This window comes from Echinops telfairi, unplaced genomic scaffold (assembly GCF_000313985.2).
Source record: "Echinops telfairi isolate 266 unplaced genomic scaffold, ASM31398v2 ScPeMD7_6273;HRSCAF=7185, whole genome shotgun sequence".
Lineage (NCBI taxonomy): Eukaryota > Metazoa > Chordata > Mammalia > Afrosoricida > Tenrecidae > Echinops > Echinops telfairi.
In genome coordinates, this window is record NW_022110173.1 from 774,945 (window position 1) to 791,029 (window position 16,085).

General features: G+C 58.4%; 1 protein-coding gene across 9 annotated transcripts; it reads right to left on the reverse strand.

Moving 5' to 3' along the window:
• Nucleotides 1-6: 6 nt before the first annotated feature.
• WASHC1 (WASH complex subunit 1) lies at nucleotides 7-16,079 on the reverse strand. Of its 9 annotated transcripts, XM_045295915.1 has the most exons (13): nucleotides 15,123-16,079; nucleotides 14,773-14,999; nucleotides 12,481-12,964; nucleotides 12,234-12,387; nucleotides 3,194-3,305; nucleotides 2,888-3,034; nucleotides 2,642-2,778; nucleotides 2,336-2,471; nucleotides 2,017-2,218; nucleotides 1,752-1,925; nucleotides 1,017-1,175; nucleotides 348-416; nucleotides 7-237 (listed from the first exon to the last, which is right to left on the reverse strand). In XM_045295915.1, the coding sequence occupies exons 4-13, from the start codon at nucleotides 12,380-12,382 to the stop codon at nucleotides 98-100; spliced, it is 1,425 nt and encodes a 474-aa protein (XP_045151850.1). In that variant the 5' UTR covers nucleotides 12,383-12,387; nucleotides 12,481-12,964; nucleotides 14,773-14,999; nucleotides 15,123-16,079; the 3' UTR covers nucleotides 7-97. The 9 variants fall into 9 exon arrangements, with proteins under 9 accessions (XP_045151850.1, XP_045151853.1, XP_045151851.1 ...); XM_045295918.1 differs by lacking the exon at nucleotides 14,773-14,999 and having other exon boundaries at nucleotides 12,481-12,553; XM_045295916.1 differs by having other exon boundaries at nucleotides 12,481-12,553; nucleotides 14,773-16,079.
• Nucleotides 16,080-16,085: the final 6 nt, after the last annotated feature.

Consider the following 16,085-nt stretch of genomic DNA (forward strand, 5'->3'; position numbering starts at 1 on the left):
TCAGCCATCTGTGAAGCCAGGCTTCCTGCCCCCAGGGCAGCAGGTGCTGAGAGAAGCAGCCGCCCTGCTGGCTCTGTCAAGGCAGGGCTGAGTGCACCTAGGATTCCCAGTCATCCTCCTCCTCCTCTCCAGGAGGCTGCTGTGGGGGAGGCAGAGGAGGGATGGAGTCCGACATCCTGGCGAAGGCTCCGCCTGGCCCCTCACCGGCCCCTGCCCCGGGTCCTTTCCCGGAGATACCTGGCGGGAGAAGGCCAGTGAGAGGGAGGCATCAACCCTGGGACACCAGCCCACCCAGCCGCAGTGGAGGTGCATGGAGGGCACGCACAGGGCGGGGGCTCGCCTCCTACCTTTGCGCCTCATGGCCAGCTTGTTGAAGAGATCCGACATCAGGTCCCCACCTTGGCTTGTGGCCCTCACTACAACAGGAAGGGGGGTGGGGGTGGGGCAGGGTGGGCTAGGAGGTCTCCAGGGGTCAGGCCCCTTTACACTACTACCCCCCACCCCCACCCCGGCAGTCCTTCCAAAGCCGCGATGTCCCTGCCAGCTCTGGGTCCAGCAGTACGTCCATCATCTGAGTAATCAGCGCTGTGCAGTAATAAGGCAGGCAGGAGTGTGAGGGCTCTGGGCCAGTCAGCTGGGCCCCAAACTCGGGGCTCTGACGCTGCTGCTCAGCCTAGGTGCCATGTCCCTGCTGGCGCTGGGAACTCAGCAGGTGTCTGCTGTTGCCTCCAGAGGCTTACAGAAATAGGACTGAGCGAAACCTCCAGATCCCCCCTCTGGTAAAAATGCCTCCGGCCCGTCCTTGGACAGCTCTTGACAGAGCCTGAGGAAGTGTCCGATCAGTCGGCTTAGGAAAGCTCTGCTAAGCAGGCTCCAAAGCGGCGTGGCCCAGGGCGAGGGCTGAGGATGGAGCTAACGGGCTGCAGCAAGTGCTCTGGGAGGTAGTGGAGGGGTGGAGAGAGGGCGGCCCCTTTGCTTGGAGGCCTCCCTTCTGAGAGGGCCTTGGGGCCTCTCACCTTGTTGCTGCTCCTTCTGTTTCTTCTTCTCCAGCTTACGCTCCTTGACACTGCGGAGCTTGGCCTTGCCAATGCCTCCGGCCTGGCGGATGGACTCCAGCAGTGTTGCCCGGCCACTGGAGGGGTCGACCACTTCCTTGGGGGCTCCCTGGACTGGAGCTGGGGGTGGGAGAGGCTGCTCAGGCCGGGTGACAGCCACAGGGCAGCTTCACTCAGCCTGTCAAAGCTTCGGGTGGGCCTGGCTGCTGAGGAAGAGCCTTCCCTCTTGGGAGGACAGCAGCCCAGCTCCCTGCAGGGCCTGGGCCTGGCATCTGCACCCACCTGAGCTCAGGGACTTCCCCGGTCCAGGCCCCGGGTCCCCACCCTGGCCACAGGTGGGGGTGGCCACACAGGGAACCCTTGGGGGCTACTGGTTAACAGGAACACCTTGTGGGTAGTGGGCCCCTTTTATTCCACTGGTTTAAGTGGACGTGGGGGAACTGGAGCCCGCCCCACCTATCTAGCTCACCCCTCCACTCCCATATCCTTGCAGGGACCTCCCTGGAAGTATGTTTTATGAACCCATTGGACTGAGATATTTGAAATTAAGACTATTCTGAAGAACCATGGGCTGATGACTACCACACAAAGCAAAGGAAACCCTTCAGGGGTCCTGAAATTAGATGCACACAGCCCAGCTTCCCCACCCCCCACCCCCCAGGACCGCCACCCCACCTGCCCTGGGCTGGCCATTACCTGGGGGAGATGTACCACTGCCACCATTGCTGTCTCTGGCGCCTTGGTCCAGTGGGGCCACCGTCTGGGGCGGGGGTGGGGGCGGGGGTGCGCTGATCAGCACTGCAGGAGCGGGGGGAGGGGGTGGTGGTGGAGGAGGGGGTGGGGGTGCTGTTAGCACCCCATCTTCTCTGTCTGAAATAGATGTGTGAGGAAGGGTGAGACGCAGGGAAGAAGGTGGCGGTGGGGGTGCTCCCAGCCCAGCCCCATGCAGCTGCCGGCTCACCGGACTTGAAAGGCTGGGCCACCTCTGTGTGGAAGGTGGGCAGCTCTGGGATGGTGCCAGGGGCTGAGGGGGCGATGCCGGGGCCCAGGTCGGCACTGTACATGAGGTCATCAGCGATGCCAGGCAGGTCGGGCAGGTAGGATGGCACGTCAATCTCGGGCACTTGTCCCAGGTCAGGCACGTAGAAGTAGTTCTCTGGAGTCTGGGGATAGGGTACCAGAATGATGGGGGGCTACAAGGGGACAGGCCCCTCTGCTGGACAAAACTGGTAAGGCTACTCAGCCAGCGACACCTCTTCCCTGCAGTGCACAGCGCCTACCTGCTGCTCCAGCTGCTCCCTCCTGCTGATGGACAGCGGGGCATCGAACAGCTTCTCCTCCGTCTCTGCCCCCAGCATCACGTGTGTCTTGGTGACAGCGCCGGCTAGGGGATCCAGGAAGACGTACTTTTTGTACCTACAGGGGTGGGGTAGAGACGGGTAACCCACCATGCTCCGCCTTAGGCCCATGCTGCTGACCCGTCTCTCCACCAGGGGCCACCGACACACCACTTCCCAGCCCCTGGACGTCTACACTTCCCAAACTTCCCAGGGGCACCCGCCCTGCTGCCCATCCCCAGGCCATACAGGTTCTCTGTGGTGTTGAAGAGCAGCAAGGAGCTGACGGAGGTGATGTTGCTGGGGAGCCCCCCCAGCCCCTCCTCGGCTTCATCCTCTGGCTCCTGCTTGGTGTTCACACACACGGGGAAGTACTTCAGCTTCTCCTGGGGAGGCAGGGGCAGTGATCCCCATGGTGATCTTGGGGACAGGGTGGGGGATCCCTGTGCAAGCAGGCAGTGTGTCGTGCCTGTGCTTGGCAGGGGCGCGTCACACCTGCAGGGCCCGCTCGTCCAGGGGCCGGTGCTTGCTCTGGATCCGGTGCCGTGGGCGTCTTGTGGGGCCAGGGTCCTGGGCCCCGGTGAAGATGGAGCCGTACTCCCGCAAGTGCTCCGGGGCAGGGTACTTGGCGCTGGAGAACACCTGCGCACAGGGGCGAGTGAAGCCCTAGCGGCCCAGCTGGGGTGGGAGGTAGGCTGGCAGCAGGGCAGGCACGGGCTACCTCTGAGGCATGGGGAGGGGTCAGGGAGTGGGACCGCTAGCCTGCCCACTGCCCCGGGGACACATGGCCACCCAGGCTACCTTGATGGCCTTCTTGCTGCCCTTGATCTTCTCAATCTTGGCCTGGGCCAATGAGACCCGCTCGTCAATGGCCTGTAGCTGGCTTCGACTCAGTTCCACGCGCTGGGAGATCCTGCACGAGAAGCCCCCAGATGCTGCCACTTTCCTGCAAGCCCCTACACAGCCCACCCCTGCTTTGGAGGCTGGTCAGCACCAGCAGGCACCTGCGTGTCAGAGCAGTTCCGATCAGAGTGGAAGGGGCCGGAAATGAACTGTAGTGAGCTCTGGAGGGCTGCCACCCTGACCCTGAATTGGTGCCTGGACATACTACTTGAGGTGTGGTTCTTCCCTTGGGCGCCAACTGTGGGGCAGAATTCAACCACACACAAGCTGTCTGCTGCTGGCAAAAGCCGGCTGCATGTGAAGCAGGAAAAATGCCTGTTTGGAGATGAGAAAACAGTTCAGAGAGGGACTGGCCTAGGTCACCCATCAAGGCTCGACAAAACATACCACCTAATTCAAGCTCTAGACCTCGAGAGAGCGAACCTGCCCACAGCCGCCTCCTGGTGCTCCTGCGTCCATCGGGCGCTGAGCCCCGTGGACTGCTCTTTGTGATACGCAGGTGGCAGACACTGGCTGAACATGCCGTTCTCAGCGTGCAAGTGGGGTCCCCTGCCCCCCAGTATCCCAGGGCTGCTCTGTTCTTCACCAAGTCTCAACAGTCTCCCGGACCACAGACTCAAAGGGCACCTTGTTTCCCATCCCATAACCTGCTGGGCTTTTCCTTCCGTTCGTAGTGTTTCCTCTGCCCTCACCGGTAAAGGCTCTTCACCACGTCCCCTTGCCCATCTGGCCAACCTCTGTAGCTAGCTGCCCAGGAGGCGAAGCTCTGCTCATTCCCAGGGGTGCGGGCGTGGGCACTACCAGCAGGGGTGCGCTCTGTGCTCTCAGAGGGGTGTTACGACACCATACGGTGAGTTAATTTCCCACGCTGCTCAGCAACAGCTGGGTTTTGCCGCCTGCAAAGCTGCCTGACCCCTGTGCCGCGGTCTCCTTCCACTCGTGGAGGAGCCTGGGGAAGGCAGCTTAGTTGGTGGGGGCCGGGAGGAGGGGCAGGATTCGGGCTACAGCGAGTGAACGAAGAAGGAAGGCGCAGTGAAGACTGGCCTCACTTCTGTACGTATTCCCACCACCTCCGGGTTTCAGCCCACTCGCAACCCCCAGGGCTCTCCCGCCCTGATAGGCTGCCCCAGTGACCCCTGGCTCCACTGCTGGGGTGCGGTGGGCGGGACTAGCAGCACAAAAGTGGCTTAGTTTCCCTGACAGCCTGGCCTGAGGGTGGGGGCAGTGTACTGCCCCCGGCAGCAAGTGGCACTGTTAGGTAGCAAGAAACAGGCAGGGATTGTCCCTTTCCATGCCTGAGGGCCCCCTACTGAAGGTTGGAAGAGAGGTGAGCCCGTAGTCAGCCATAAAGACTACTGGGCATGCGCCAGTTCAAGCCGCAGTAAGGTGTACTGTGCACTTGGGAGGCCCCAAATACCTGGAGCACTAGACCGACCTTTCCCTCTTCTACCTGGCCCTTCCACTCAAGCCTCGGTCTCCCCGGCCTTAGACTACCACGTGCAGGTGTGCAGTTCTGTGAAGTGCCGGTGTTATAGACGTCTCCTGTTCTTTATAAAAACCCACTTGGATCACAAACCAGGCTTCAGTGTGAATACTTTCTCGTGAGAGGCCAAGAACAGAGGTGTTTCCCAGCCGAGAAAGCTAACCGCGCCACCCCGCAAGCTCAGGTAAGGAGGTCTCTATCCTCCGGAAAGGGGCTGAACACAAGCCTCGAACCCACATCAGTTTCCCCCCATTCTGGCCCTAGATGCCAAGACATCCCCAAGTACCCCATAACCATAACACAGTGGACAGTGGGCGGGACTGCAGAACCGGAAGTGGACAAAGGTTGCTGTAGTTCTTCCGTCAGGCAGAAAAAGTCTCTTTTCTCAACGCTGCGCATGGCGGCCGCTGAGCGAGGCTCCCGGGCCTGAGCCTGTCTGCGCCGGATACAGGAGAGCGTCCAAGAGCACTGGGATTCCCCTCGGGGCTGCTAAACGGCCGCACGTGCAGGGCATTGGGAAGGAGCAAGCTTTCTCAAAGTCCCGTGGACACGAAGGAGCATAGAGAAAAAAATCAGAGCCACCAGAATGGACGTGCTGAAAAACAAAAGCTTTCCAGTGGCAGGAAATCTCGGCTCAGCCCATTGGACACTTCACCAGTGAGCCAAGCCAAATCAGCCGGCCCTTTCCCATCACAGCCACCCCATTGGGCAGAGCCAAACCATCCCCAGGGGTTTCCACGCTGCAGGTCTTCTTAGAAGCAGGCTGCTGCCTTTTTCTCCAGCCAACCCACAGTCACCAAGTCTGATTCATAGGGACCCAACAGAGACAGGGTGCCCTTGACTGTAAACTTTTACGGGAGCAGACAGTCTCATCTTGCTCCCAAGGAACGGCTGGTGGATTTGATCTGCCAGCCTTGCAGTTAGCGGGCCTGATGCCTAACTCATGGTGCCAGCAGACACCTATGTGAGAGGGCTAGCAAGCAGCCTGTGGCCAACTCCAGGAACCAGAGCTGGGCTCCGTGAAAAGGATGCAATCTGCAAGGAGTGAGGTTCATCAAGTCTGGTGCACAGATGCAGAAGGTGGGGGTCATGTGCTTTAGCAGCCATTAGGTCCAGGTGTGAAAAGACCCGGCAGGTTTAGTTCACTAGAAGCTCACTGTTAGCTAATAGCACATTAAAAAGGGCATGATGCCTTAAGGGGCCCAGCTCCTTGTCTCCTTACTCTCTTCTTCCAATAACACTGCAGGGAACATCTGCCCAGAGAGCCAATACTGCCTCAGCTTGGACCATGCCCTGCCACACCCCCACAACTGCCTGTTTCAAGGGGCCTCCTCTGCATTCTCTTCTAGACAAGGAAGTTTACCTTAATGGCCACAGCATCCTTAGCTCCTAGAACAGTTCTGGCATGTAATCGGGTCTTAACAACCAGGGTCTGAATAAAAGTGACAAATTAGCAAACATCCGCAGCAGAGTGATGAGTGGGAAACTCTTGTCATACGAAGACAAGTGAAGGATGCTCTGCGACAGACGAGATGACACGGAATATGATCATGCACCTCAGATAGTAGGAAGAGCAGAGTGCTGTCAGGTGGAAAAGCGATTAGCCTCACTCCCTGGGGCCCCCGGAGAACTGCCACAGTTAGGACCAGTGGGTGGGGTGCCTGGGAGCGGATCCCAGCTGCTCCACACCAGGAGAACTTTCTCTCTCATACACACAGTGGGGGGAGGGGGCGCTTTGTAAAGTATGTTGGAGGACTGCCCATGGAGGGGCAGCTCCACAGAGTCCACCTGGGCCAGGAGGGGTAGGGGGGTTGACAGGAAGTACAGTTCCAGAGCGCTTTTCTTATACCCCAGAGCCTGCAAATTTAAGTAATGGTATGCTTGCTGTCAGAGCCCCTTGCCCAGACTGACCTCCATGGCTCCACCTTGATGCTTCAACGGGACCGAGCAAGGCGGACAATGAGCTTTCAGCTCTCAGGTCCCCCCCTGTGGAAGGTGGGCTGTGCAGGCTAGAGGGTAGTGTGCTTGCCACACCTGGTCTAGGCACCACAGCCTGGTGGAGCTGACTCATAGGTGAGCACCGGCTATGGCTGAAGCCCTCTCCCCACAGCACATCGCCTGGACACAATCAGGAGAGCGCAGGGCTGCCTCTGTCAGTGCCTCTGTGGCTCCCCAGGGGCCCGGGCCCGGGGCATGGCAGGAGAGGGACAATGGGTAACATGCTCAGCTCACAGAGTCCACACAGAGCAGTGGTCCTCAACTTTCCTCATGCTGCAACCCTTTCATACAGTTCCTCATATGGTGGTGACCCCCCAACCATTTTCGTTGCTACTTCATCACTACTGTCATTTTGCTACTGTTATGAATCGGGCAACCCCTGTGAAAGGGTCGTTTGACCCCCAAAGGGGTTTCAACCCACAGGTTGAGAACTGCTGACCCAGAGGAAAGGCCAGGCAGCCTATTTCCTCAAACCTGCCACTGAACCCGCAACTGCAGTGCGGTCTTTTTCTAGAGGCCATCCACAAGGTCTGCAGTTCGAAACCACCAGCCCCTCCAAGGGAAGAAGATGGGGTTTTCTACACCCCTAAACAGTTACCATCTCTGCCCTGGGGGGTGGCTGTGAGTCGGCAGTGAGTCCATTAAGGCTGTTCCCAGCATAACTCTGGTCTCCCTGTCACCCAGCCCCTCATGGGGCAACAGGCTGAGCGCCTTCAGTTTCCAAAACTGTACAGCAGGCTGAGGGTGGAAACAATCAGATGATCTCCCGCCCAAGGAGAGCCGGCTCTCAGGGAGGTGAGGAACACACTGGCACACAGGCAGCCACACAGTCTCTCAGAGGAGCCTTAAAGTCCAGTAAAGTCTAGTCATTCAGTTGAAACTTGGAAAGACTACCTTCTGTGTCAGCGGTTACGGTTACGCTGTGAAGGTCAAAGGGGCTGAGAACAGCCTGGGGCTCACGTGCGGGAGCTCAGTACCCCAGCACCCTCTGTTGCATTGTGTCCACCCTGAAGGCTAGAGGGCTACTGGCGTCCAGAGGAAAGTCAGGTCTTCCCGGTGGGTTGGGAGGGAGGGAAGGAGGGCAGAGGAGACCTGAAGGTGCAGGCAGGCCTGTGCCAGGGAGCATTGGGGAGGGAGCAGCAAGTGGGGCCTGGGCTGGTGCCTAGGCTGGAGTGAGAGGGGATGAGAATAGCCAGCACCTGCTGGGGGTCTTGTCATACCACCTTTAAAGATGCCCCCATTCCCTAAGAGGATCTTTTCTCTGAGTCAGGCTGGGCCAATGGCCCTTCCAGGACGGCTGCTGGCCCCTCACTGCCAGGGTGCCAGCCAGGGTGAGGCTGCGCTCCGCAGTGCTGCAGCTGCTCCGGCGCCTCCTTCCGGAAGTTGTCTCAGACCCTGAAGCCAGGCTCTTGCCTTCACCTTTCCTTCCCCCTCTGGGAGAATTAGGAATGATCTGCTAATTATGCAAGCAGCTGATTGAGCCTCCGTAACCTTGGGGGCCATCAGGTGCCAATCAGTTGTGGGATGGGGGTGGAGGAAGGGTGAGAGAAGAAAAGAAGTGGGGAAAGGGGGGAGGGAGGTGAAAAGGGAGGAAGTGGAGAAGGGGGGGCTGGGAAAGGGCTTTGCAGAGAAAGGAAGCCTTTCTCCGGAGGGAGCCAAGAGCCCCGCAGATGATAATGAGGCACCTCTACTTCCACATACACCACCTGCCCGTCTCCAGTCCCACGGCACTCCTCCTGCCTCAGGGGCTCAGTCCTGGGAGACATTCTGGGGCCTGGCTGCTCCTAGGTGAGGGAGGGGGCAGAGGGCAATCAGCAGGCAGCAGTGAGCCAGGGAGGGGGTTGGGAGCTCCGGTGAAAGCTTGTCATTCTCTCCCGTCTCTGCTGGGCAGCAGGCTCCCTGCTGCAGCAGCCGCAGAGGATGGCAGCTAGCTTAGAATGCTAATTTTCCATGAGCTCACCTACCTCCAAAACTGGGCACCGGCTCCAGGGAGGTCGGGGGCCCATGCCTGGGCCTGAAGGGGGGGGGGGGGGGGAGGAGGCAGCACCTCTCCACTGCCCCCCTGAGTCTCAGAAGTTTATCAGCAGAAGGTGTTCAAGGTTGGGGGGAAGGGGTGTCAGATAAGAGAAGGTGGAAGCACTCCCCACCCCCACTGGCTTCTCCTGCATTCTGAGTTCCCAATCTGTCATTAGGTCCTGTCATTATTTCCTTTGAAATGCCTCTTACCAGGCCTGCCCTGCCCTGGACCATGTCTGCATCCCTGAATGCCGGACTACAGGGTCCCTGGAATCCACCCTGTGACCACTGCCTGGCCAACTTTCCCAAAGCTCTTCTGTCCCGTTGTGCCCCTGCTTAAGGACATACGGTGGCTCCCCAAAGCTCTGATGAGAGCCCTAACTTACCGCTACATGCCCGCACTCAGCTGCCTTCTGCCTCTTCACCCCAGCCCACAGAACTGTGGGGGTCAAGGAGCAGCTCAGGGCAGAGCCCCCTCAGCCCCTCGCCCTGCCAACCACCACCAGTCAAGGAACTGAATGCACCGCACAGCACGGCACAGGCAAAATGTCTGTGTTCCTCGTGCAAGCCCTAAATCCTCAGACTCCTAGAAGCCCCTGGCACAGGCACTCCAGGCCACAGCCAGGCTTCGCCCCGTGCCCCTGGCCATTCCCAGACCCTACCAGATGACCAGTCCACCATCTGCCTACCCATAACTGTCCCTCCCTGCAGCCCTTGACCACTGGGCTAGACAGAGTTTTCCTCTCTAGCATCTCCACCTCCCCTCACTCAGTGGCAGCCCTTGGTTCCGAAGGGGGCTCCTTTCTCCCTACCCAGGCCCTCCCTGTGCTTCCAGAGCGGCTCCACCTGGGGGTGTAAGAGTGATGCCCTTGCTCGCTCGCCAGGGGTCTAAGCTGCTTCAGGGGTCCTGTGCCCCTACCTGGAAGGTGGGCCCGAGAGCTAGGCTGGGCCAGTGAGGGAGGGTGACATCTGAAGGAAATGCTGTCCCAGAGGCAGGCACCCTACCTGCTGGACCTGAGCCTGAGTCATGAGTGCTGGCCCTCCTGAATGCCACCTGGCCACCACCAGAGCCAGGCCTGTCTGGGAGTGGAGCCAACTCGGGAACAGCCAGCTGAGACGGCTGGGCCTGAAGTCAGGGTCTGAGGATGTCGTGTAAGCCCTTCAGCACTGACAGATAGGTCACTTTTTGTGCAAACCGGTTGCGGAGGGCTGACTGACAAATGCCCGGATTCTTACTTTTTCCTCCCTTTGCTTAGGTTCTCGGAAGCCACACCCACACTGCTCGTGCTGTGCCACATCATGGGCGGCACTGTCCACACGCCCAGGCTGTGATGCTCAGGTCCTCTAATTACCCTCCACGTTGTGGTCCCACGTCATTAGCTGGTGCTGGAGGACCTCAACCTCCAGGAGAGGAACGAGGCGGGATTACACACACTAGGACTAGGCTGTGTCTTGACTCCACCTCCTTTGCGATAGGGAGGAGACTGGCGTCAGGGGAGCCTCGAGTCCCACGGAGGAAAAAGAGCTGGGTGGAGAACACCGCCTTTGGACTCGGGGGACATCTGGAATGCAGGAGAAGGCTGAAGCCAAGACACAAGGTGGGCGTTCTCCATGGAATTCAGGGTCGCAGATGCTGAAGGGAGGCCAGGACCTCCCTCCTAAACTGAACCAATAGAGCAAGTACCCCTTCCTCTTGAGCCTGCACTCGGCGTTAGGACTCCTGGTTTCCCAAAGGGTGAGAGAATCCCCTTGTTGGTCGAAGCTGTCTGCTCCGTGTGTGACAGCGGCGCTGGGTCACTGTGACAGCGGGAAGCAGCAGCCCAGCTCTCCCTCTCCCCCGTACAGGCCCAGAGCTCCCTGAGGACATCTGTGGTGCCCTGTCCTGCCCAGGACCCAGGGGCTTCATGCCGGACACAGAAGGGGGATCACTGGGGTGCCCTGAAACTAATAGTGCAGGGAGCTGCACCCCGATGCAGGGCTCCTTCGAGGCTTCCTACTCACCACAAGTCACACGCAGACACCTGGAGGGCCCTGCCCCCCACTCACCTCCCCAGGAGCCTGCCTTCTGAGTCCTGCTGGAGGCCACCCACAGGTGGGAGAACCAGACAGAACACCAGAGTGGGAGAGTCGGCCCCAAGTCTGACCCTCCCCTTGGGGAATGCGGTCACAAAGCCAGTGAGGAGCAGAGACGCCTGTGTGGACGCTTTGGGACCCGTTCTATACCTGGATGGAAGGTGGCCGAGATTGGGGACTGGTGGCTCTGAAAGGCCTGTATCCTCTGGCTCCTGTGTCCCCGAGGCACAGTCAGCATGAGAATGAGCGCAGAGGGCACCCCTCCACTGTACCCCAGGAGAGCAGGTTGGTGAGTGTTCACCACCCACGGCAGTGCGGCAGTGTGCAGAGACCACACAAAGAAAGCAGCCACAGCACAGGCTTCCGCTGTGCCTGGTATGGTTGTAGGAACATTCGTCTGCCAGTCACTACGGCCTCCCTCCCGGGAGCAGGGAGAGCACTCTCCTTACCTCGGTGTGTGTGTGGGGGGGGAGGGCCAGAGGGGAACACTGAGGTAGAGAGAGGCCAGGAGCAGGCAAACAGGGAGCCGGGTCCAGTGCTCTGGAGGCTGCAGGGCACTGCCCCTGGTCACAGCCACACTCTGAATGGGCGGGGCAGGTGCTTCAAGGGTGGGGTGAGAGGCAGGGCCATAGGGTCTGGGGCGACACCAAGTCCAGGTGGCAGCGGCGGCCATGATCCTCGCTGGTTTGGGGACGTTTCTGGGAAGAGGCAGACTTCCACTTGGGGAAGGCTGAGCAAATGATGTGGTACAGGAGCAGCGATTCAGGACTGGGAGACCCCTGGCCAGTTGGAGGGGCCAGAGTTAGGCAGGCAAGGCCTTTACACTGGGTGGGATCAAACGTCCCTGGGTCAGGTACCATGGGTCCCCCCGGGAAGGAGAGACCCAAGCCCAGGCTCAGGATGCTGCAGCCAACGGAAGGTGGAAGAACAGGATATAAGAGCGCAGTGCCAGGACCATGAATGTCAGGGGGGTAAAGGGAGGGCAGGAAGTAGTGGGCTCTTGCCCACTTGGGAGAAAAGCCTTCATAGCCTGGCTCCTACCTTGGGGTCCTGGGGCACAAGGAAATCACAGGGAATAAGGTGACCAGACGTCCCGCTTTTGGCAGGACAGTCCGGATTTTTAACAATTTTTCCCGTGTCCTGCAGCGTTTTTAAAAAGTCCCGATTTTTGGAAAGAATGCACGACAAGCTAGGGTATAGGTTTTCGGCTGCCACGTGGCTATTTCGCCAGGATATGAGTTTTATCAATGGTGTCCCGCTTTACCAATGTTAAAATCTGGTCACCTTACCCTAGAACCAAGAGTCACCAAATGACAGCCTGGGGCAGAGGCAACCCTCTGATCAGGTGGAGTGGGTGGCAGCACCCACCTGCTAAAGATGTCCGCGGAGACCTTCTGTAGGTACTGCAGGGCATCTGCCACCTGCTGTATGGCCTCTTCTCGCCGCAGGTCTGCCTGGATGAGGGGTACCGCGTAGGTCTGGCCCACCAAGGAGTGCTGGCTCCTCACCGTGGTCATGGTGCCTGTGGGAGGGAACCAGGGCATCAGGCCCGTCCCAGCTCAAGAGTCCTGAGCAGGGGCTGGGAGATGGGCACACAGCCCTCCCTGCCTCTCACCTCGACTCCATGCAGGTGGGGCAAGGGGAAGAGCACTGGATGGGAGCCAGGAGCTCACAAAAGAAGTGAATACCTGTTGAATGAAGGAGGGAGAGGGAGGGCGGAGCCAAGGACTGGGTGTGGAAAAACAATTTGTTGACCCCTTGGGAGATGCTTGGTACTTTTTAGTCACCCTGTCCGCAGATGACCTTCCAATCTCCCAGCCTGGTGGACAAGAAGGACCCCTGATGGAAGTGGTTGGAGGAGGCTAGAACAGAGGGCTGGATTTAGGGGTGGGGGTGAAATTACCAGAGTCAACTGTCAAATGATGTCCCTGCTTGGAAAAGCTCCCGGAGGAGCTTTGGAGCCTGTTCCTGAGATGTGCTACCGTAGTGGCTAGTGACTGGGTAGATGTGTGTCCCGGCTCCGCTGGCCCGGGGTCGAGGGGGCTCAGGAGGTGGGGGCAGGGAGCAGGCAGGAAAAAACATGGCTGCGAATTGCAGGGCTGCAAGGCGAGGGCAGAATCTATTTATACTGGGTTTAATTAACTCCGCTCCCTGGTGCCACGAAAGAAGCAATCACACTGCAGACGGCACTGATTTGATTGGCAAGAGACACGCCGGGCAGAATATTAAGGCGCAGGGCCCCTATAAATAGGTCTAATCACAGCCCCTTGCTGGAAGGTGGTGAGGAAGACATTCATCAGGCTTGGCGCTGTGCCCCAGACCCGCTCGCCTAGGGCCCATACTGGAGCCCCTGGTTGCAACAGAACTGAGGGCAGAGCTGGGCAAGTATGGGCACTGAGGGCCTAGAAGGCCTCATTTGGGCTTCAAGTGCTGTGTGACCTTGGGTAAGTTGCCTGCCTACTCGGAATCGCTGATTCTTCCCCTTCTCCCATACTGCAGCTAGAACTGGCCCTGCTCTGGAAGAAGTGGCGATTGGGACGGCTCCTCCCTTGCTCTGCGGGCTTCCCCGGCCCTTCTCCTCTATCCTCTCATTCCTTCCCAGACTAGCACTCCACTTTGACCCAGCCGCCAGTTCCTCCTTGACTTCCGGGAAGGCCATCCTCGGAAGTAAGCCTTCGTATTTACACTGATGAAAAACAGCTGTTTATATCTGGCTGGGGCCTTGGGTTTTCCCATCCATCAACCTGGGCGAGGAGACAAGGTGGAAGGTACGTCTGTGCACACCTTGGGTTCCATCCTTCCTCGTTAGCATCCACATCTGGGATATGTGTGTTTGCTTGGAGGCTGGAGCGAGTAGTGCAGCAGACATGAATCTAACTAAACGAGGGAGTGCCATGTTCCTTCAGGCATTAAAGAGACCGAGTACAGCTGGGTGGCCATTTACTCCCTCCGTCTGGAAACACTCACTGATCATCTCTTAGGTGCCAGCCGTGACCATCACAAAGATAACTAGGACTCCCCCAGCCGGGGAGGCGGTCTCAAAAACAATTAAGCAGCCTGTGATAAGTGCCCTGATTTGGCCGTGAACGCGTTCTAGGAAGCGGAAACGGGGTGATACATGACTTCGGGGTTTAGGGGAGTCAAGAATTGTTCTTTAACAGAAGCTGTAATTCCCAGCTGGCTCGGGGTTGGCTGGGATGGACAGGACATGTTCTGGCAGAAGGAGCAGTCTGAACAAAGGTGTTAGGGGAATGGCCAGTGGTCTTGAGTCACGAGATGATAACCAGGAAGAAGAGAGAGAGAAGTCAGATTGTAAAAATGCTGAATAAAAACCAGGGCAGAGTTTGGATTGGAGTCTGTAGCCCGGGATTGAAGTCCGTACGACGGCCCTGCTTCATCTGGTAGCCCCGGGCTAGCTACATTTGACAAGCGAGCACTTGAAATGTGCCTGGTCTTGGGTGCTGTTTGGTAAGCTTTCGACAGCTAAAGCCACATTGGCGGGTCAAATCCACCATTCACTCTGTGGAATAAAGACGAGGCTGTGTGCTCCATAAAGATGCCGTGCCCGGGGAATGTCATGCAGGGCCACCGTGAGCTGGAATCGCCTCGACGACACTGGCTTCTGACCAAGTGTAAAATACACACCAGATTTCAAGGACATTACTAGGAAGCATGCAGAACTATCCTATAATTCCTATGCTGACTACATGCTAACATGATCCTCTTTGGATACTGGGTTAGATTACAAAATTAATTTGACCTTTTAAAAAAAATCAAATCATGTGTGGATCGCATTATATTTCTATTGGGTGCTGTGGCCTTAGAGAATCTGATATAAAGCAAAACAGATAAAAAGCCACCGCCCTTCCCAGGGTATAGAAGCTCTCAAGTCCATTCCACCTCCTACCTCAAAAACTCAGTGCCAGCTAGTGGATGCGATGCAGATTCCTCATAGCCACCCTATGGGACAGGTGAGAACTGGCCCGCAAGCTTCTGAGAGCGTAACTCTTGAGGGAAGTGGAAAGCCTCCTCTGGTGGTTTGGAACTGCCACCTTGCCCTAGCAGCCCGCGAGTAGACACCCAGGCTAAGGTGGGAGTTGTCAGGCAGAAGCAGGAGTTAGCAGGGCAGGTGGTCTAGGAGATAAAGCTGATGAACACACTTCAAGGACGCTACCAGGGGCCAGACCCCTTTCTCCCCTCCCTCTCCTCCTCCTCCCCCTCCTCCGGTGGCCTCTGGTCCAGGTGCAGAAGACTGACCTTTACAGAGACTTTGAACCCTGTTGCTTAGCTCCGACCTGCAGACAACGAAGTTGCAGTGGAAAATTCCCGTTACTCCCTCCCCGCAGACTGTCCACCTCTGGCCTGGACAGTGTGACTTCTCGGCAGTGAACCTCACCTGGGAGCTCAGAATGCTCCCGTCACTGTGTTCTACCCCTGCCTTCTTTCTTTCTGTCGCCAAATCAACCTCACAGGAGTCAACAGCTCCCTAGGGTTTTCTGGGGCTGCGGTCTTTAAGGGTGCAGGAAGTTTCTTCTTACCCCACGCAGGGCAGCTCATGGGTTCAAACGGAGGCCTTACAGTTAGCAACCCACCAGACCAGCTGGTGAAACTGTGGCCGAAGGTCATTAGGAATAAGCACAGGTCATGTGGTTGAGATCAGGAAGATCCCGGCACTGTGCAGCCTGAAACTCACTGCCATCCAGTTGATGCTGACTCACTGTAACCCCACGGGGCGGAGAACTGTCAATCTTGACAGCAGAGAGCCTCGGGTTTTTTTGTAGGGCACCGGGTGGGTTCAAACCACTGTCCCTGTGGTGAGCAAGTCGACTACACCACCACCAGGCCGCCTCAGTGAGGGCCCCAAAGTCACTGCTGTGAGTCGCTCAGTGACAGTGGAGCGCTGCAAAAGAAGCGATCGGTTGCAAAAGATCCGGGTCCACTCCAGTGCTAGAACCAGGAGCCCAGAGGGTGGGGAGGCACGTGACCGTGACCATCACGAGCCGCGCCGGCTGAGTGCGGAAGTGGAGGGCTGGAGCTTGCAGACTGGAGCTCCCTGGTCCAGCAGAGCTCTCCCTCCCCAACCACCGGTGGGGAGGGGGTGCGGGGGACGGGACGATAGGAACGAGGGGGCTGCTCTTACGGGTGGGCACAGGCCCGGGGGTGCTTCCCGGCAGGGGCTGCAGGCCGGGCCGCTTCCAGACACGGCCGGGCCCTCACCCC